The sequence below is a fragment of the Scardinius erythrophthalmus genome (genome assembly GCF_964197995.2).
Source record: "Scardinius erythrophthalmus genome assembly, chromosome: 4".
Taxonomy (NCBI): domain Eukaryota; kingdom Metazoa; phylum Chordata; class Actinopteri; order Cypriniformes; family Leuciscidae; genus Scardinius; species Scardinius erythrophthalmus.
The window spans coordinates 22,581,832-22,605,085 of NC_138224.1; the positions used below are offsets into that span (position 1 = coordinate 22,581,832).

The window sequence follows — 23,254 nt, forward strand, 5'->3', positions numbered from 1 at the left end:
CAAATAATTACAGTCTCCGGGGGGTTGAATATTTTTGATTGCAAATGTATATATAACATTGAATGTGTAGATTTAATGTATATACAGACTTTCAATCTTAAATTATAAAAATCCATTATGGAATTATCATTACATGTTTAAAATATCTTTATGTTTTTTTTGTTGTTGTTGTAGTTTTTAAAAAATACAATTATTGTGTGAAAATTATGTTGTTTTTTTATATTAAAAAAATGTCCAACAGGTAATTTCTACCAAAACAAACACTGCACCAAAGGTTTTTCAGATGTTTATGTATTTGTGTACCAATGAGACAAAATTTTGACATCCGTTGAGATTAAATGTGTTATTTTTGTAAGATATACCTAAGCAGTGTTGAGTAATTTACTCAAAAAAAGTAATTGATTACTAGCTACTAATTAGCCTACATATTCAGTGTATTTAGATAACTATACTATTTACTCGCTCTAAAAAGTACTTTCTTAATCCCATATCAACCTCGACCAGTTAAACAATATGAAACTGCTCTTTTAACATTTACATTTACATTTAGTCATGTAGCAGACACCTTTGTCCAGAGTGACTTACAAATTAGGATTAAAATAAGCGAGTTTTAAATAAATAATATCAAATGGCTTGGCTGTATTTTGCATATAATTGCATCATAGTATATACAGTATTTAACACAATTATATGTCATAAGTAACTGTAATTAAATTACAGAAAAATAAGAGTAATCCATTACTTTAATTTTTCAAGGGAAAAGTAATAAACTTACAGTAATTAATTACTTAGTAATGAGTAATTATTACACCCAACACTGGATATAAGATACTTTTATGAAATTTTAAATGAATAAATAAAATTACATTTTAAAAGGTATTGTGTGCACTTAGGATAATTAAAACACTAGGCCTTCCTATGGAATTAGCCATATCAAGTCAAGGAAGGCAGCTATTTTATTGTAAACATATTTAAAATGTTACTAAACACAATCAATTGAGACATTGTCAAAATGTTTAAAAACATGACAAATGACAGAATGTTTCTGTTGCATGCTTTTTCAGGACAAATTACAGGTAGTGTGAAAACTGAAAAGTGTGTTTTAAGAGAGTCTAATTCTTTTTAAGTCCACTGAGTTAAACGGCACAGAGTCATACTTTCTCTGGTCTCGCCACAGTACATAAGCAGGTGCTCTAGTGACGTTTGCGAAGCCCTATAAAAGCAAAAGAAGAAGAAGATCAGATCCCCGCTTGATAGACGGCTTGCTATCCAATTACTGACATGGAGCAACAGATTTTCACCAATCAAGGTAAAGCCCAGCTTTGCCCTCCGCCAATCGCTTTGCGTCATCTCTGTATATGTGTACTTTATCCTGATAGGTCAGATTTCGCTGTTTGTTTGAGTTGACCGGAAGTCGTCTAACGTTACTAGTTCACACTTTCACAGCGAATAGACCTTTGCTCTCTGCTATGCTCATTACTATTACAAACTTCCAAACGTGGCTGTACTTCAGGAAACATGGAGCAAGTGGGGAACAAGTATTTGTGGCAGGATTATTTCAGGTGTTGTTGGTTATAGTTTATAATATGTTAGTGCTAAAGCATGTTGTTACCTTACAACCTTACAAAAATTCTCTAACGTTACAATCATAATGTCTAACTCATAGTTACTACTGGTATATTTAAAACAATAAACTTATAATAAATTATATCATAATAATTATAAGATATTAGGATCCCATATTATATTATAAAATCTCAGATATTCTCAAAATATCTGTCAGTTTTCTACAGTTCTTATTTTGGATGATTTTGACTGTGATATTTAATAATAACAATAATAATAATCATAATATTTTGACAGAAACTAGCTACAGGATATACTGTCACAGAGGAGCTGTAGTTGTACAGAAAATTAGCATGACTTTTTTTTGAAAGGGAAGGTAGCATTAGAATTACCAATCAATTTTAACATGATAATTTTTTTATCCTAAGAAAATAATGAGCAACATTTGGTTGACATTTCACTCTATTCTGTTTGATTTTCTCCATAGCTGTGCGCTCCTCAATGAACATTCAATTTGAGGATGGTATATTCATCAAAGATTACATCAAGATGATGACGTATATGATCGTGTTGTGTTTCACACTGGCAATTTCATTATCGTTCTGGGTCCTGTCTATAACTGCAAGCACTTACTACGGTGAGAGTTCACTTTCTCATGCTTTGGAGTTACTTAGTCGTGTCTGAATCCATAAGGGCTGTGTGTGAAACCAGCCTCGTTGCCCAGTCTGTTAGTGTATAAAAGGACCTCCTATGGAAACTGGTTTCGGACACCTTAGCCTAACAACTAGTGATCTAAAAATGAATTCAACTTAATATATAATTTTACTTTATGGATAGTCAAGGACACCTTTCGAAATTACAATTCTTATTTCTCACTAGAAATTGTGACTTAAATTGGTAAAAATCGACATTTATACATCATTCTTTCCACCATCTACACACAGGATAGTGTGTCCTTATGCTTGGTATTTTTGAAGCTTTTGCAGCAATGAGACTTAGCCAAAATTTTCCATCACAGAACAGTTTGGCTGTTTATCATTAATTCATGTGTGTTACTTTGCAAATACAGGTACACTTTCAATAATTTGAAAACTGGAGTAAAATTTATTGTGACAATTGACAACAAAGTGTGACAACAGTATGACAATGAAAAGATGTTGTTAAAACGTAATGATTACAGTGTGCATTTCAACAAAGTGCAAAGTTAAGTTCAAAATTTATTTTAAGCATTTGCAAATAAGTGTGCTTTTTGTCATTAAATGATTGGATTTGAAAGCAAATTGAAATTGTCTGCTGAGTAAACAGCAGGGGTCCAAATTTCCTGGAAATATTAGGGAATATAAAAAGTCATTTCCAGGCCTTGAAATGTCGCGATAGTTAACTAAATTTTGAAAAGTAATGTTTAAGTCAGAGGATTCTGACTTTTCATTTACAATTCAATGTATATAAAATGCTGTTTTGCAGGTACTCTGCAGCCAGTCTCACCATGGCGGTGGCTGTTCTCAGTGCTGGTCCCTCTTTTCATCACATTTCGAGCCTTTAAACGTAGGAGTCTTGATCATGGGGGTGCCATAGGAGGTGAGGAATATATTTTAAAGTTCAGATGGCTTTATGGGTTCCTTGTAATGACACATTTTAATGTTTCAACACTCGTTACAGATTGTAAAGAGATAGTCCACTAGAATATGTCCCAAAGCAGCTCTTTCTTTAAAAAAAAACCTCTCCGACATTTCTAACAATTTTTTTATACAACCCATAAAACAGACACGCTTGGAATTTCACATATGTACATAAAGAACACAAAAAACACACACACACAAAACCCCTAAACAATCTAAACTAACCCATCCTATCGCAACACACACCAAGATATTAATTATACACCCTTAACAGAATTGTCCTAGGCAAAAATGCTTTAGCCACTTAAATCCTTGAAGGTAAATTTAAGACAAAATGACAAATGCACAATCCATCTTCATAAGAAACATGAGGATGATACCTGTAAACATTTTTAGAAGCACTGGATCAAGAGTTACCCTCAGCCACCACCACACGAAACGTAAAAGACAACTGTTGAAAATGCAGCAATGCCAATAAAAGATCAGATCGTCTAAACAGAACTAATTCAACATCAGGACCGATATCCTTTTCAAAAGCGTGTGAATACCACATGAATATGTGAGCATGAGTTCCTTCTGAGCTCCTGCATTGATCACATAAGGGTATAATGAAGAGTAAGTTTTGTTAAGTTGTTAACTTTCAAATAATGTAACCTAGTTTTACTCCCTCTTCCCAAAAGTCTTTTGAGATTTTGACTCTGTTGTTATCCTCCCTGGCGTCACTAAGTCCCAAAGCAGCTTTTTTAACTGAACCTTTAAAAGACAACTTACTATATAGTACACTGTAAAAAATAAAATCGTAAAAAAACGGTCAATGACTGTCAGCTACGGCTGCCAAACAAAAAACGTAAAAATAAAGTAAAATATGCTAATTTAAATCAAGTACAAAAAACATTCACAGAAATTTTCCTTAAATGTTTTACAGACAAACACTGTTATTTTACAGCTATTTCCTGAATTATTACGATCAAACACCTTCACTGTAAAAAAATCCCATTAAAAAACAGTCAAATGACTGTCAGCAATGGCTGCCATACAAAAACCGTAAAATTAATGTAAAATATTTTAATAAAATTTAAATAAGAGCAAAATACTTTTACAGAAATCTTAATTAATCTTTTTTAACAGAAACACAGTTATTTCACATTTATTCTCTGAATTTTTTACTGAAAAACGTGCAGTTAATTACATGCATGATTTGCTGTGACTATATGTCACTGCATCAGCAACTACACAGTTACTGTCTGTTATGCAACATGCAGCAGATCATCAGTGTTTCTTTTCTCATCCTGGACTGAAGCTCAGGCTCTACTCTTCAACACAATGGTGACACACAAAACACACCAAACAGAAAAACTTTAAAACCCAACAGAACATTAAACACTACCAGATCTCTCAGGATCTCAGCATCTTCACTTATCAATCCAGACTTTATTTCTTTCATACTAACATTCTTATTGAGAATTAACAGTGGTTTAGAAGTTGAAGTTTTATTGAAAATAATTAAGTTTGATGTCACCATGCTTTAGTTGGGCTCTTGACCTTTTAGTTTTTAACTTGAGATTTTCTCTGGCTGCTTTAACTGTGTGTCTCTGATGCATATTAGTTATTGTAGGAATCCAAGAGAAACTCAGATCAGATGATGTTGGTCTCTTTTTAGTGATAATAGTCATTGTGTAGTAATTGCCTGCTTCATTGATGCCATCTGAAGTGTAATATCTGATTAAGTCATTAAATATTAGCTGTTCATTTTGCATGACAAAACTGCTAGAGAAGATCCTGCAGTGCTGTGATACTCAGATTTTATGAAGTCATTATACAGAAAATGTTTTGTCATATCAGTGAATTAGATCATCATATGATGACTATATCATCATCAATGAATGACCAAGATCATCTAATATTTTCTCCTGCATTTATTGCTATAATGAATGTGTATCAAATACACAGTTAAAGCAGCTAGAGAAAAACAAATGTAAAGAATTTAAGGGTTATGAGTCCAACTAAAGCAGACACTGATCTCAATCATGGTGACATCAAATTTAAAGTTTTTCACACTTTATTTAAATTAGCATATTTTACTTTAATTTTATGGTTTTTGTTTGGCAGCCGCAGCTGCCAGTCATTTGACCCTTTTTTTAATGATTTTTTTACAATGAAGGTATTTGATCATAATAATGCAGGAAATATCTGTGAAATAACAGTGTTTTTTCGGTTTATTTAAATTAGAATATTTTACTTTAATTTTATGGTTTTTGTTTGGCAGCCGCAGCTGCCAGTCATTTAAATCTTTTCTTATGATTGTTTTTACAATGAAGATATATGATCGTGATTAATCAGGTACCTGTAAAATAACAGTGTTTTTAAGTTTATTCAATTTAGGATGTTTTACAGTTTTTTGGGGGGCTGACAGTCATTTGACCATTTTATCATTTAACTGTTTTGTTACTGTTTAATTACAGATTATATTTATAATTTTACATACATTTTTATGTAATTTAAGAAAACAGAAAAAATACTGTATGAAAAATACAATCAATTTTCTGTATAAAAAATGTGAATTACTGTAATTTGTCATTAATGTCACAATACCTAAAATAACAGATGAATTTTTATATTACAGATATTACAGTGTTTTGAGTACAATTTAAAATTAAAGAAAATGATTGTCAAATAATCACAGTTATTTTCAGTAAAATTAGGATTTTTTTTTACAGTGCACGCAAAAAAGTGCTTGGAAACATCACAGTGGAGCGGTGCTTACGCTGAATGGTACAAATTGTATTACTGATTATTTAAACAGAGCAGCGTAATTTTTATATGTTAGGTTGACTATTTTATTACGGCTATAATGAACAGGCTGCGATGTCAAGATTACAATGCTGGAATATGTTGTGTGTGTGTGTGTGTGTTTGTGCGCAATCGAACAGTGGAAACATAAAAACATACTCTCATGTTCATACAGGACATCATTCAAACTACAAAGTGTTGCAAAACGTTGGAGGATATTTATTTTATGTGTTTTGTGACAGTTTGTTTTCAGAAGTTTCAAAGAGTAAAAGTAAAAGAGTAAAAAGTTAAAACTTTTTATTTAAGTAGGCCTATCTATTTTTTATTAAGTATTTATTTTGTATTAATACATAACCTCATTGTATTAATTTATAATGTAACATTATATCGTGACATTTGTGTCAATAATCGTCAAACAGGTGACACCGCGTGGTGGGAGGGGGCCCCCAAATCAAATTCTGCTTAGGGCCCCCAAAAGGCTCGGGCCGGCACTGCCTTGAGTCAAGAATATTAGGTTTTTTTATATTTTAGAATTTGTTCTTATAATAATATAATATGTAAGATAATTGAAGAGGATGATTTTTTTCCGTCGATATTGGAACACAAGTGAAGTACAAAGGCTATAATAAAGAATAGTTTACCATCCAAATACATTGCGAATGTTGAAACATTTTGATTCTAATGAGAGATACGTGAGCCCAACGCCGCTTACTTTCACTTTCGCTTTAAATTATTTTGTTTTGGCTTGTTTATAGTTATTTTTTTAATTCTTGTTCTGTTCTGAATATTATTAAATTTAAAGGATAAATCATTGATTTAAATGTCAATCATCAATCATTGATCAAATCAAATTTTTGTGACATGGCTTAACATTACCGTGACTTTGCGCACGAATTGTCTATGCACGCGAGTTTATGCGCATGACTCAAACACTGGCAGACACAGCAGCAGTTGTAGGCAGGTATATTGATCATGAAATCAGAATTTTCTTGTCTTAAATTAGTCATTAATTCATTCATGTCACTTGTTTAAGTTAATTAATATGTAAAAAAAAAAAAAAAAAAAAAAAAAAAAAAAAAGCTTAGTTCGCTTATGCCTCGGGCTGGCTCTGACTCAAGGCCACATTATTTGGCCAAAATGTCATATTTCAAATATTTAGAAACATTCCAGATTGCAGTTTTAACTGTGACATGATTGGGGCAGCTGATTCAATGAAAAGATCTGGCTCAAAACATTGATTCATTCAAATTCATTCTCTCATGAATGTGCCAAAGAAAGCTAAGGTGTATTTCATACTTTTTTTATGTATTTTATTTTTTAAATATATGCAGTGCCACTACTTTCACTACTTCACTATTAATCAGTTGTAATGTTACACCTCCAAAAATGTTACACACTGTGTAAAGATCCACTCCAAGCTACTTTACATTCATGCTTGGATTTCTGAAATAAATGTATCTAATGAAAGGAAGTTAGTCCTCAGCATTATTATTGTCAGCCCATGTTTATTATGTTAGTATATTTTAATGTTATCTTTCCTTTCTTTTTAGTCAAATCCACATTCAGCAGGAAATGTCCATAATAGAGTCCATCTGTTCTTAATCTTTGGCTTTGAGAAAGTAGTACTGTAGGCCTGTCATGATTGTTACATAATCGCCTGATCATGATTGTTTGATCAAATTATGATTATTTGGGATAACCACAATCATTGTGCAGATTCTAAACATATATTCCAAATATAGAAATGGCATGGAATCATTATTTCTTTGTGTCAGCAGTATGTGAAATAACAAATGAATTGAGGCCCTGCTGTGTGCCTGCATCAATGCAAAATACAAGGCTTAAACATGCATTGTGAATGCAAAGTGGTTTCCTGTTATTTGGAATTCATGCGTGAAGCGCTGAAATATTATTGTAATTAGGGGTCCAAGCACCAAAGGTGCTGAGCCTTGGTGTATTTGCACTGTTTTGCAAATTTTTTTTTTCTACCCTCAAATTTCACCCGATATCAACTGAATGGGCTACTGTTACAATAGTGGAAATATTCTCACATTGTGTTTAAATGAGAGTGTGTACCAAATTCATCCAGAAGGTGGTGTCATAACAAGCAACTTTACGTTTTTGCTAAAAATTAGTGCGTAAATCCTTGCCCAGCATTTTACTGGGGCAGTATGGACATCTTTGTACCTTATTTAGTTTCATAGTAGTACTTAAAGGGAACATATTACTACTCTATATGCACATAATATGCCAAACATGAAGGTTCCATTGGTCGGGCCTGGGATGGAATATTGTGCCCTCTGCCTGAGACAGAAGGTCACTCCTTTCCGGAATCGCCCATGGCGAGCCATCGAGGAGAGATATTATCTCCGAGAACCATACTCTGTTCGGCCAACGTGGCGCTATCAGTAAGAGGCAAGACACTTGTTGGCGAACTCTGGCTAGAACTCCTGGGAGCAGAGAAACTGGAGGAAACGCATACAGGCGCATTTTGGGCCATGTGTGCGCCATCGCGTCCAGACCAGGTGGGGCTGGGTGACTCAGAGAGAAGTAGAGGGGACAGTATGATAAGAGGTGAAGAGGTCTACCTCCGCTTCATAAAATCTGGTCCAGATCTGTTTCACTACTTCTGGGTGGAATTTCCATTCCCCCATCTGTAATTACTGCCTGGACAGTAAATCCGCTCCCACATTCAGATGCCCTGGAATGAACACTGTCCTGGGTGACAGGAACTTCTCCTAAGCCCAGTGAAAAATCTGCCTCGCTATTCTGTTCAGATTGCGTGAGCGCAGACCTCCCTGGTGATTTATGTAAGAGACTGCCGACTAGGACATGACAGCCTCTCAACTGAGGGAGAAAGTATTTCAGGGCCAAAAATTTTTAATCCATCAACTTTGAGGCAAATAATTTGCCAATCGAGATGATGCCCAATTTTTATGTCCAGAAAGCTTATTTTATTTCATTTTGATAATATTTTTCTATTTTTTTAATGCAATTTTTTAATTTACCTTTAAATTACTAGATTTAATCACTGAATCACAATTTTCTGAATCACTGAATCACAATGCTAGATGGCATAAGGCCATCTAGTGGCTAGAGTCATGAAATATCATGTTGTATAATTTTTTTTCCAAAAGAGGTCAGCAAAGACAAAAAATGTAAGATATTTTGAGCTGAATTAAAAGGTTAAACCATGAAATTGTGATTGATATAATAAAGCTCTATATGGAGCAAATGAGCTGTTTCCGCTGAGTCCTAAAGTCAGTTTTTCTTCAGTATGTATTCAGATACACATGTAGACACATCACAATAATTTAACTTGTGTAATAATTTTATATAATATTAAAGTTGGATCATCTTAATGTTGCTGCCAATGGACTTTACTGTACTGTTGATGATGTGACTAGATTAATAAATTGCAAATAAACAAATTTTCCTCCTTTACAGCGATGCTGGTTGGCTTTGTTCTTACTATGGCCAACATGAGCTTTTTTGCAGCTTTGTTCACCTTTTTTGTCACATCCACCAAACTAACCAAATGGAAGGGGAACATCAAAAAACAAATTGACTCTGATTACAAAGAAGGTAAGTTGCTACTTAATTAAGATATTTGGTCATTATTTCTATCCTCTTTTTTTGGTTTAATTTGAAATTAAATAGCGAAAGAAATCTCTAATTTAGTTGTTTGTCTTGTGTTTAACTCACTGAATGAGTGCATAAAACGTCATTCAAAAAGCCCAAAGACATTAGTTGTATTTAAATACTTTGCGTGCAATTCACATTATTTTTTAACATAAGGCAGGGATGTGATTCCGTATTTATACGGATTTCCGTATTTTCTGTCCTGAAAAGTGGGGGGTGCTGGTTATTGTATGATGATTGAAACTGTGAAATGGCCTTAAACAATTGCTAAAACTCCAAAATGTTACATTATCTGATACATTTATTTCATGGGCGTAGCTATTGACTGAAAGATTTTACTTAATATTTTTTAAATTAATATTTTCAACAGTATATACAGTATGCATATAATGTAGCTATTTTAAAACATGTTAAATAAATTAATAAATCAAATCAAACTTCCTAATGCCTCCCCCAATCTCATTTGCCTAAGAAGTTGTTGCATGACGAATCTGCATTTTGGCAGATAATAGCCTAACATTAACTGAGATTATCATTGTCATACTTCATATGTTGTTGCAATGACATACAATTAGTCAACCAGTACAAATGCCCCATCCCACGTCCTTAACAAGGCATCTGTGGTTGTGGATGAAAGTCTGAAGAAAGCACTGCTAGGATTTTTTCCTGCTCCACTTCACAGACGATAAGTGGAAGCAGAATTTTAGAACGTCACAACAGTCATTTATTACACTATATTCATCAACAGCTCGTTCTGTGTGTCATACTTTATTACGCTATTTCTACATTATTGGACGTGCAGACTTTTTTAATCCGGTCAAGTGTTTATACAGTATGTCCTATCGAATGGATTAAGGTTTAAACTGCTCTGCTCTGCTTGGCCCTCATAATTCTCTTCACCGATTCTGAATTCTGCAGAGGCTTAGTTTCTATCAGCTCTGGTGATATCATGAGATACATTTCAGGTTGTGTTCCGAAAATCTAATTTGGTCCGAGCCATATGGCTCTCATTTTCGACCTCAAAAATCCAAAACATCATTAAAATGATTAAGCTTTTTAGTTCTTGTTTATAGACACATCATTCCAGTGCTGTCTAACCCAACCTTTCTAAAACCACCACTGAAATTATGACAGATGTTGACTTCTCTAATCTCTGCAGGTGGCCAGAGGAACTGGTTGCAAGTTTTCTGTAATGGTGGAGTTCCTACAGAATTAGCCCTGCTATATATGATCGAAGCTGGTCCTGGAGAAATACCTGTGGATTTTGTGAAGCAATATTCTGCTTCATGGATGTGCTTATCCCTATTAGGAGCCCTGGCTTGCAGCACAGGGGACACCTGGGCTTCTGAGGTGGGTCCTGTTCTTAGTAAGAGCACGCCCAGGCTCATCACCTCATGGAGAGATGTCCCACCAGGTAAAAAGCACAAAAATGAAATTGTGGAAATTAGCAGAATATGTGGAATCAGTTTATGTTTATATAAAACACAAACTGATGCCTCAGATCCTGTAAATGACCACAGACAATAATTATGGTCCAGGGCTTAAAATTAACTTTTTAATTCACCAGTCAAATTGGCTACAAAATTAAGTTACCTGCCTTTCAGAACTTCTACTAGCCAACACAGAAATATCAGAAATAAAATGACATCTTAGATTTAAAAATATTTATTATAAATCTGATTCTGAATGATTGAATTGCTTTGTTTTATGACTACCTTGTCGATACCATAAAAATGAAATAGTAGTACCATAAACGGAATGTTTCGCCAAAAGTGTTGTCCGGCCTAGAAAAATTGACATCTTCACCCTTTATTTCAATATTATTTAAGTATTTATTATTTTGTAAGTATTTTGCTTAGTTGTGCTTAGAGTCAATTGTTTTATTTGTGATAACACAATGAAACTTGCTAAATTGTGCAGACACATTTTTTTTTTTGCTAGGCTGAAAAAAAAAAAAGAACCCATGCAAAAACAAGAGAAAAATTCATAACAAAAAAGAACATTTTGTGTTCAATGCTTTTTCCTGTGAGCTAATTTTTTCTATGATTTCTTTTTTTCATTTTTTTTTTCATAGTAAAATAAAGCCTGTAGCTTTTGATTTACCTTTGTTGCCAAATCATTTTGTTCGGTAAATCAGCTTGTTTTTTTTATTTTTCCTACATTTTGAACATTTAATCGATCATTAATCAGATTTAATCAAATAAATATTCCCTCTGGACATTACTTTGGCCACTACTGTACACTACCTGTCAAAGTTTGAAATTAAGTATTTTTGTTTTTGAATTTTTTTTACCTTATGCTCACCAAGGCAAAATACAGTAAACACAGTAATATAGTAAATGTAATAAATACAGGAAAAATAGACATTTTAAAATACAGTAATATAATACAGTTTTATTGTTATATTTTAAAATGTAATTTATTCCTGTGATGGCAAAGCTGAATTTTCAGCAGCTATTACTCCAGTTTTCAATGTCACATAATCCTTCAGTTTATTTGGTGCTCAGTTTCTCAATAATAATTGATGCACAATTATTAAAAATGTTTCTTATTATTATCAATGTTGAAAATGCTGCTTAATTTTTTTGTGGAAGCTGTGATAAAAAAATATTTTCAGGATCTTTTGATGAATAGAAAGTTCAAAAGAACTGAATTTTTTATAACATTGTAAATGTCTTTATAGTCAATTTTTTATCCATCCAAGAATCAAGTATTCATTTCTTAAAATCTTATTTACCCCAAAATATATCATGGTAATGGCCTTCACAGGGGAGAGACTAGTTGACACTTTAGGACTGCGTTGTCGTCGTGTCCAGGCGCAACATCAGATCTGGATACGGCTTGAATCTGGCGGACTGCGGTAAACCTCGGGATAAACAGAGAGACTGAAATTAGCATAGACACCATTCTTCTTATGATGTAACGAGTACATCAGGATTTATGGGAAGTGTTTCCGGTTCCGGATGACCTAATCTATGCAGTCTAACATTGAGTTATAAAAATTGATAATGTGTTATGTGTATGCTAGGTCAAAGAGATGTTTTAGTCTAGATTTAAACTGACAGTGTGTCTGCTTCCCGGACAATGTTAGGAAGACTGTTCCAAAGTTTAGGTGCTAAATAGGAGAAGATATCAAAAATCCATCCGCAATTTAGAATGCTCAATGTCTTGACTTCGACAATGTTTTTGAGCATGTTAAGGGCCCCAAAAGCCCCTGAAACCTTGAAAAACAAAGATTAAATGGAATAGACAATTCCCCCCCACCCCCTCCACACACACAGAGACAGAGAGAGAGAGAGAAAATTCTCCAGAAAATCCACATTCAAACCAAAATATCTGACTTTCTGATGGTCTGAGCTAATAACTGTAAATTAGAAAGTTGTCCGGCTTAATGAGAGCAATACACCTACCAACTTTTGTGATTCTAGGAAAAACTAAGCCCCCATTTTTGACTAAAGGTGGCGCTACTGAGCCATTCCACCACGCCCGTTTCTGAAACTTTGCACGTCTACTGGAAAATAAATGTGATGTGTCTGTCGAGTTTCATGCATTTTCAAGCATGGGAAGAGTCTCAAAAGCATCCGAAAAGAATATTAAAGTTTGATGCGTTGCCACAGCAACAGTATCTAAGATATCAATAATCCTTTCACAGGTCTACATTTGCCGTGTGTCTACATTATACACATAAAGTTTTAAGCAAATCGGGTAAAAATAAGAGGGTGATTTCAAAGCATTTTGAAAGTGACACACTTCCTGTTGCCAGTTGGTGGCGCTATAACTTTGACTCACAATAGTCACATCCTTGTGTTCGGCCTCTTACAACGAATACACTGCTGAAGTTTCATCAAGATCAGATAATGTGTGCTGAAGTTATAATACACTTCCTGTGTCCCTTATTCGCCATAAATTCATTTCCTTGCCATGGCCAAACCGTTCGAGATATCAACAATCCGTCCACAATTTAGCATCCTCAATATCTTGACTTCATGCCGACTGAGTTTGGAGGCGAATGGATGAATTTCCTAGGAGGAGTACATCAAATTCCACAGCATGCGTTTCCAAACAACCCATAATAGCCGACTTCCTGTTGGTCTGGCGTAAAACTTAGAGCACGAAAGTTGTTCGGCCCGATGAGATCTATATGTGTACCGAGTTTCATATTATTACATGCAAGCGTGTCTGATTTATGGACAAGTGTTCGGATCCCGTTCCAGGGGGCGCTGTCGAGGCCCCCTGCCACGCCCGGGTACCAGCTTCATGGCCGCGGGTTCTGACCTGTGTGCAAAATTTCAAGAGTTTTCGAGCAGGTTAAGGGCCCCAAAAGTGCCCGAAAGGTTGACAAAATAATAAAAATAATAATAAATATAGCTGCGAGCAGCGATTACGGGCCCAAGCCGGTGGCACCGCAACCCCGGAGATGGCGGTGCCGCCGGCTTTGGCCCTCCATCGCTGCTCGCAGCTATATTTATATATATATATATATATATGTATATAAATATCTATCTATCTATCTATCTATCTATCTATCTATATATATATATATATATATACACACACACACACACTCATACATATACATATACATATATACATATATATATATATATATATATATATATATATTAGTGGTGGGCCGTTATCGGCGTTAACGCGAGACTCTTATCGCGCGATAAAAAAAATATCGCCGTTAATCTATTCCCCAAGTTGGGTTGGGAGATGGCTCTACTACACAAGCAATGATGACGCAATCTACCCGCGGCCGCGAGGTAAACCCGGCTGCAACGCATATTCGTCGTCATCTTAAGTAAACACGGCTGAAAGTGAAAACTGCAACATCCATAATTTGGACTTGGTTCGGATTTAAGCCGTCCGACAAACAGCAGCAAACTATCCGAGTGTGTGGGGTAACGGTTCGGTACGGTTCACAACTAATCCGTTCTACCACCTCAAATTCAAAACGAAACATGACATCACCAGCGCACGCGTATTATTCTCATTCCAATATATCTAGTGGTGTAACGTTAACACATAATCTCTGTCTACGCCCGATTTTAAGAATCGTTGTTGTGTTTCTTTTTAACTGAAAAGACATCAGTTAGACAATATTATAACTTTAAATTTGGGGTTTCATAAGCTCAAAGCTATAATAAACATTAGACCTACTTAAGATCTCTGCAGCTAGTGTACTTAAATTTTATTTATCTGCAAAATTATGTTGTATACTTACAGTTTTGCACAATATATGTTCTCAAAACTACATATACCCTTTAAAAAAAAAAAAATTAGCAGTTGTTTAGCAGGGTCTGTGTAACCTGTTCTGAAATGGTTTTATTATAATATACTGTATATCGTTATCGCAAGAGGCTGCAATGTATATCACAATATAGATTTTAGGCCATATCGCCCATCCCTTATTGATAGCCTATAGTAGTTGATAATAACATAGGCCTATGTTGCCTACGGACGGTAACAGTACAGAAGTAACCTTTTACAGTCTATGAGTAGAACAGCTTTCTCAAGCAGTTTGTGATGCATTTTGGAAACAGGAGATGAGCCCCTGGTCTAATGCGCCACCTGGCTTGAGAAACCCGTTCTCAAAGACTTAGGCTACTTTTATAGTCATTATTTGGGTAGCACACGTATTCTGAATGCCTTCGGCAGAATTCAAATGAGCCATTTTAATCTAGATTAATCTAGATTAATTTCAAAATTAATCTAGATTAATCTAGATTAAAAAAATTAATCTATGCCCACCTCTAATATATATATATATATATACACGTATATATATATATATATATATATATATATATATATAAGACAGAAAATATTACTTGTCTTACCTTATTCTGATTTTATGATACACTCAAAATATTCCACAACAAATCCTTTAAATTTAATGTAAAAATAAAAACGAAAGTAAGCAGTGTTGGTCTCACGTAACCCTCTCATTAGAATCAAAATGTTTTAATATTTGCGATGTATTTGGATGCTAAACTATTCTTTGTTATAGGCTTTGTACTTCACTCGTGTTCCAATATCGATGGAAAAAATCATCCTCTTCAATCATCCTCTTTAAACAGAGCAGTGTAATTCGTTTATGTTAGGTTGACTATTTTTATTATTATATTGTATTAGGGCTATAATGAACAGGCTGCGATGTCAAGATTGCAATTCTGGAATGTGTGTGTGTGTGTGACGCGGTTGCGGTTGAACAGTGGACACAAAAACATAAATAAAATGTTTTAGTTAATTCCTACATCCATAGGAATACATTGAAAATGCTCGCTCTACTCCGCACCATTATCAATGTCTGTGCGGACGTCTGTATTTTACTAGTATATAGTATACTATAGTTAGCGATTTAAAAGCACCCGCTCGTGTCACACGTCGATTAACCGATGGGAAAATATCCTCACAGTCATATACCTAATAAATTTATATTTAAATACAATAGGCCTACCTAGTAAAACGTTTTATATACTAGTTTGATATCCTTTTGGACACAAGAGGGCAGTATAGCCCTATGTTTGCTTTTTTGTTGAACCAAATAGCACTAAATAGCCTGTTTTTAACTTTTTCATACTTCTTGAATTGCAAAAACAGAATAAAATAGGTTTAGTTCTAATATTTGTATAATTTTATATAAAAATACATGGTGTATAATTAAATTTTTAGAAGTTATGAGATGTTTCCTGCTTCCTTTTTGACATTAATTTAATCCCTCGCCATAGCAAAACCGTTTGAGATATTCAATATCCGTTTACAATTTAGCATCATTAATATATTTTTATCATGTTGAAAAAGTTTGGTGGGAATAAAATAAACCTTTTAGGAGTAACTAAAAACTCAGAGGCTGATTTAACAAAAAATCCATATTCAGACCAAAATATCTGACTTCCTGTTGGTTGCAGCTAATGCCTGTAAATTAGAAAGTTGTCCGGCTCGATGAGACCAATATACGTACTGATTTTTGTAATTGTGGGTAAAACTAACCCCCCCAATTTTGTCAAAAACATTTTGAAAGTGACACACTTCCTGCTGCCAGTTGGTGGCGCTATAACTTTGACTCACAATAGTCACATCCATCTGATCGGCCTCTTACCACGAACACACTGCTGAAGTTTCATCAAGATCAGTTAATGTGTGCAGAAGTTATAACACTTCGTGTTTCTCTTTTCTCGCCATAAATTCGTGTCCTCGCCACGGCCAAACCGTTTGAGATATCAAAAATCCGTCTGCAATTTAGCATCCTCAATGTCTTGACTTTATGCACACCGAGTTTGGTGGTGATTTAATTAATTCTCTAGGAGAAGTGTTTCAAATTCCACAGCAAGCGTTCTCCAAATAATAATAACAAATAATCCTACCGAAAACAATAGGGCTCTGCGCCCTTTCAGGGCTTGGGCCCTAATAATAATCCTACCGAAAACAATAGGGCCTTCGCCCTTTCAGGGCTTGGGCCCTAATAATAATAATCCTACCGAAAACAATAGGGCCTTCGCCCTTTCAGGGCTTGGGCCCTAATAATCCTTACGAAAACAATAGGGCCTTCGCCCTTTCAGGGCTTGGGCCCTAATAAATAATCCTACCGAAAACAATAGGGCCTTCGCCCTTTCAGGGCTTGGGCCCTAATAATCCTAACGAAAACAATAGGGCCTTCGCCCTTTCAGGGCTTGGGCCCTAATAATCCTAACGAAAACAGTAGGGCCTTCGCCCTTTCAGGGCTTGGGCCCTAATAATAATAATAATAATAATCCTACCGAAAACAATAGGGCCTTCGCCCTTTCAGGGCTTGGGCCCTAATAATAATAATCCTAACGAAAACAATAGGGCTCTGCGCCCTTTCAGGGCTTGGGCCCTAATAATCCTAACGAAAACAATAGGGCTCTGTGCCCTTTCAGGGCTCGGGCCCTAATAACCCTACCGGAAACAATAGGGCCTTCGCCCTTTCAGGGCTTGGGCCCTAATAATCCTAACGAAAACAATAGGGCCTTCGCCCCTTCAGGGCTTGGGCCCTAATAATAATAATCCTACCGAAAACAATTGGGCCTTCGCCCTTTCAGGGCTTGGGCACTAATAATAATAATCCTAACGAAAACAATAGGGCCTTCGCCCTTTCAGGGCTTGGGCCCTAATAATAATAATCCTAACGAAAACAATAGGGCCTTCGCCCCTTCAGGGCTTGGGCCCTAAAAATAATCCTACCGAAAACAATAGGGCCTTCGCCCTTTCAGGGCTTGGGCCCTAATAATAATAATCCTAACGAAAACAATAGGGCTCTGCGCCCTTTCAGGGCTTGGGCCCTAATAATAATCCTAACGAAAACAATAGGGCTCTGCGCCCTTTCAGGGCTTGGGCCCTAATAATCCTAACGAAAACAATAGGGCTCTGCGCCCTTTCAGGGCTCGGGCCCTAATAATCCTACCGGAAACAATAGGGCCTTCGCCCTTTCAGGGCTTGGGCCCTAATAATCCTACCGGAAACAATAGGGCCTTTGCCCTTTCAGGGCTTGGGCCCTAAAAATCCTAACGAAAACAATAGGGCCTTTGCCCCTTCAGGGCTTGGGCCCTAATAATAATAATCCTACCGAAAACAATAGGGCCTTCGCCCTTTCAGGGCTTGGGCCCTAATAATAATAATCCTAACGAAAACAATAGGGCCTTCGCCCTTTCAGGGCTTGGGCCCTAATAATAATAATCCTAACGAAAACAATAGGGCCTTTGCCCCTTCAGGGCTTGGGCCCTAATAATCCTAACGAAAACAATAGGGCCTTCGCCCTTTCAGGGCTTGGGCCCTAATAACAAATAATCCTAACGAAAACAATAGGGCTTTCGCCCTTTCAGGGCTTGGGCCCTAATAATAATAAATAATCCTACCGAAAACAATAGGGCCTTCGCCCTTTCAGGGCTTGGGCCCTAATAATCCTACCGAAAACAATAGGGCATTCGCCCTTTCAGGGCTTGGGCCCTAATAATCCTACCGAAAACAATAGGGCCTTCGCCCTTTCAGGGCTTGGGCCCTAAAAATAATCCTTACGAAAACAGGATTATAAAAATAATCCTTTCAGGGCTTGGGCCCTAATAAAAATAATCCTAACGAAAACAATAGGGCCTTCACCCTTTCAGGGCTTGGGCCCTAATAATCCTAACGAAAACAATAGGACCTTCGCCCTTTCAGGGCTTGGGCCCTAATAAATCCTTACGGAAACAATAGGGCCTTCGCCCTTTCAGGGCTTGGGCCCTAAAAAACATTACTCTCACTCCCAAGGTGCATAACAATTCTAGTAATAATCATGCCCCAAAATATCACAATGACAATATTATATTTTACGATGATACAATGACCATACCCTTTGCCCCTTTGCATCAGTGTATTTACAGCAAATATTTCTCATTGAAAGCATGGGTTTACTGGCAGTGTTTAAATGAAGATGCCAGAGGACACTTTTGCTGGGTATAGTGACACGCAAAAGTGGATCCTGGAGCATTTATCGAATGGGTTCACATGAAAATATCTCCTTGCTAGAATACTGTAGTGTTAAACTTTGTTTTGCTAATGTTGGAGGAGGTTCTGATAGCGATGGCATGCAAATTGACAGAACTAACCATAGCTTCCAAATTGGCTAGTATACTGTTACCCGCCATGGGGGATTTTCACCTACATTTGGCAGGTGTTCATTTTAAACCCTGATTATGGCCTCTTTGAAGTTATATACATACACACACACACACACACACACACACACACACACACACACACACACACACACACACACACACACACACACACACACACACACACACACACACACACACACACACACACACACACATATATATATATCATATATATTGCCTTTGTCCTCACTGAAATAAAATGGTTTATAGGTACCAATGGCGGAGTCACTCCTGTTGGATTAGTGGCCAGTGTTTTGGGTGGAGGCACAGTGGGTGTAGCGTACTTCTTCATGCAGCTCCTGTTGGTGAAAGATTTGCATCTGACAGTTCCTCAGTGGCCTATCATCTTGTATGCAGCAATAGCTGGCCTGTTTGGATCTTTGCTGGACTCATTCCTCGGTGCAACCATGCAGTATTCAGGTAAACTGGCTGATTAATATTATAAAATCAAAATAAGGTAAATCAATAGAAATATTCTAAGGTAAATAAAATCAAATACTCATAATATTATTCCAGGTTTTCTGTACCAGTCATACTAAGAGTGGTAATTTACTTTTTATGCAATAGAAACTTCTACCCTCCTTTTACTCTAACTGGGCATGCCAAGTTACTGAGCATCTAATGTAGCATATAATGGGCATCACGTGTTAGTTTTATGATCCATTATGTATTTTTAAAATCCCAAGATAAATCTTTTAATCTATGTGGCTGACTAAAATTGTCACTTTATTTGTAACAAACAAATATCCTGCAGATGTCGCTACAGATGCACTCTCAATTCAAATCGTCTTACCATAAGAAAAAGCCTCCTCATCTCATAGAAGCTTAGTAGGGGAGGAAGGGACATATGTTATGTTAATAATGCAAAATAAAAGATAAACAAATGTTACTTTGTTAATTTAAAGTGCCCCTATTATGCTATTTTAAAGTTTACTTATTTTGTTTTGGAGGTTTCTTACAATAGGTTAACATGCATTCAAGGTCAAATAATACTTTAATTTTCTCACTATATACATAGCAGCATCACCTGGCTGTTTTCTCACAGTGTCCTTAACGGTTTGATCAAGTATCCGGTCTCTCTAAACCCCTTCTTTCCCAGATCCTGCTCTGCTTTGATTGGTCAGAAGGCCCAGTCTGTTTTGATTGGTCTACCACTTACAGTGCATTGGAAAACAAAACATTTCCATATCTGAATCTGTTTCCCATATCTAATACGAACAGTAACTGTGGTGTTGGTTTTATTGTATTAATTCGAGCCCGAATCCTCATCCTTTTTGAGGTGCATGCAAAGTGAATTTGCTGTCACAGCGCAGAAAACAGCTTCTCGTCGACAACATGAATCAAACACTTCCAGACCTACAACTACAGTGTTTGAGAGCAGGTCTAAGAAGATGTTGTTTACAGGCAGCCAATGAAGACCATAGGCTCACATTGTGCAAATTTGTTACAAACCTAAGTTCATGCAGGAAGTAAGACTTGAATTACTGACGTTTTTTTGGGAGACAAGAAGTTTAGGGCATTTATCATGCACTTTGATCTAAGAAACTTTGCAGACCTTTTACATTCACAAACAGCTATATTACACGCTACATAAAAGATGATATCCCATAAACAAAACAAAATAGGGGCACTTTAATAATAAAAATGAAGGTGTTGATAACAGTTTTGAATATGCTCATAACTCCAAATCTAGAAAAAATGCTGTCCATCTGTTGTTGCATTAAATTAACTTTGCTTGTGATAATGAACACAAAAAATATTTGGTTTTGTTTTAAAATAAAAAAAATGTTGGGTAAAAAGGTCAGTGTGACATAGCCAACACGTAAAACATGCTCTTTTATCATATTAGACAAACTTAATTATGATTGACCTTTGTGCTTAGTTTTCTTTCAGTATTTCTTTTAAATTATTCATGATGACCATTTCTCCCTCTCCATCAAGGATACGATGAATCCATCGGGAAAGTTGTGAGTTACGAGTCACCAAGTGTTAAACGAATATGTGGGAAACCCATCCTGGATAACAACGGAGTGAATCTGTTCTCTTCCGTCCTTATAGCACTGTTCCTGCCTGGGTTTGCTTGGATATTCTGGCCTAGGCTCTGAATCATGTGATTTTATTGGCCGCATCAGTTTATGCAAAAAACAAACAAACAAAAAAACATTATTATACAGTGGCTTCTTAAGAATTTTATCAAGTACAATGTGAACTCTCAATTTCTTTCTGTCTACTTATAATATTGAGATTTGTAATTGATTTTAAAGGTGAAGTGTGTAATTTTTTGGATGTTAAATCCCTTACATATATTCCCAGCGTTAAAATTAGCCATCAAATAGGTCAATTAATTTAAAGCAGTACAACATAGTACACCGAGCTCAAAATACTGTAAAATCTAAATAGTTCTATCTCACTACAGGTCAGATCACTTCATTAAACTCTATGCAATTTATGTAGTCCATTACTTTACTTAAAACTTAAAATTATTACTTAAACATTTTGAGTAAATATAATTTTCTATACTTGTACACAAAATGTATTATTATAGTATCTATGCCACTTATGTCTACTGTACTTATGTCTACTTTATGTCAGAGATTAACACATTTAAGTATTTCATTGTAATGTATGTGTACTTCATTGAATAAATTACATCTACCATAATCTTTTCATTGTCATGTTACATGGGTTAGTTACATTGCATTATTGAAGATTTGGGCATATTGTTTTCACACACTGTTTTTGCTTACTAGTCTGCATACTATCAGAGCCCATCTACGGAGAGCCTTGGTACTTCCTATTAGCCCCATTGTATCGATCTTGGTTGCAGTTCCATTAGAATTCCACTGGAGGTGATCGCGGGCGAGTGCAGACTGAATGGGAGTCTATGGGGCTAGACGGCTAAATGTGTCTCTTTCACCCGATTCCCGTTGAGAAATCTCAGATTTTATTGTAAGTTTTGCAAGTTCAACATGGGTTATAGGTCGAAAGTTGAATGAACGAGTACTTATTTCTTTTCGATTTCTTACAGGTTGAGTTGTTGTTGCCCATAACACGCTAGCATTCTGCTAATGACGTCAGCATTCTGACGTCATTGACATTTTAAAAGATTTTTTAAACCAAATAAGTGACTCTAAAAAATCTAACACCCAGCAATGTGTAATTTCTTTGCATCTCCTTTCGAATACAACATTCAAATTACTAGACAAAAAATTATATCCTGAGAAAAGTGGATATATTCTTCATTCTGCACTCGCCTGCGAGCGCCCCCGCATGGACAGAGACGTGTTACTGCAGCCAGTCCAGAAACCGGAAGTAAGCAGAGAGTGCCAATTCTCTTCCTATTAGACATTCTCTGATACTATGCATATTCACATGCAGCCTATGTGCCAAATGGTTAAGTGATCTTCATAGTGTTAAAGTAATACATTTTTTAAGGATCACCGTCAAACAATGTATTATTGATTCTGTATTTGTTTAATTTATTTTTTTCTTTTTATGACAGTGGTGAACGATATGAGATGTTTACAGTATACACTTGTAGTGAACGGTAGATGGCAGTACACTCTCCTTGAGTGCAGTACACAACTGAAAGAAAGAAGATGTGAGGGAGGCTTAAAGACACATGGTGCTGTTGGGGCGGCTAATGACACTAGCCTATAACAAAGAACGTAAAGTCCTTTCCTCCAGGGGGAGCCTGATGGCCCATGAAGACGGAGAGTCAATAGCACCTCATTCAAATCTCCAGAGGTTTTTCGTCTCACTAGAGATGTTTATACACTGAAACGAATAATCTTTTAAATCAGATTGATGCACAGACTGCCACCTGACAATCACATGTAATGTAGCCCATATAATCTGTATACAATTATTTTTAAAAACATCCGAATCCAATAATCACAAACGACTGTGATTGGTCCATCTTGAGCTCCGCTGAGAAAAGTTGACGTAGATCACGTG

At 35.9% G+C, this 23,254-nt stretch overlaps 1 protein-coding gene across 5 annotated transcripts; it reads left to right on the plus strand.

Annotated features, from left to right (window-relative positions):
* The first annotated feature begins 1,223 nt into the window (after window positions 1–1,223).
* On the plus strand, window positions 1,224–21,957 carry tmem19 (transmembrane protein 19). 5 transcript variants are annotated; one of them, XM_081362663.1, is made up of 8 exons: window positions 1,224–1,309; window positions 2,054–2,203; window positions 3,031–3,144; window positions 9,423–9,560; window positions 10,777–11,031; window positions 19,508–19,717; window positions 21,239–21,264; window positions 21,356–21,956. In XM_081362663.1, the coding sequence occupies exons 1-8, from the start codon at window positions 1,282–1,284 to the stop codon at window positions 21,503–21,505; spliced, it is 1,071 nt and encodes a 356-aa protein (XP_081218789.1). In that variant the 5' UTR covers window positions 1,224–1,281; the 3' UTR covers window positions 21,506–21,956. The 5 variants fall into 5 exon arrangements, with proteins under 5 accessions (XP_081218789.1, XP_081218791.1, XP_081218790.1 ...); XM_081362664.1 differs by lacking the exon at window positions 1,224–1,309 and adding an exon at window positions 1,403–1,562; XM_081362661.1 differs by lacking the exon at window positions 1,224–1,309 and adding an exon at window positions 1,412–1,527.
* The last annotated feature ends 1,297 nt before the right edge of the window (window positions 21,958–23,254 follow it).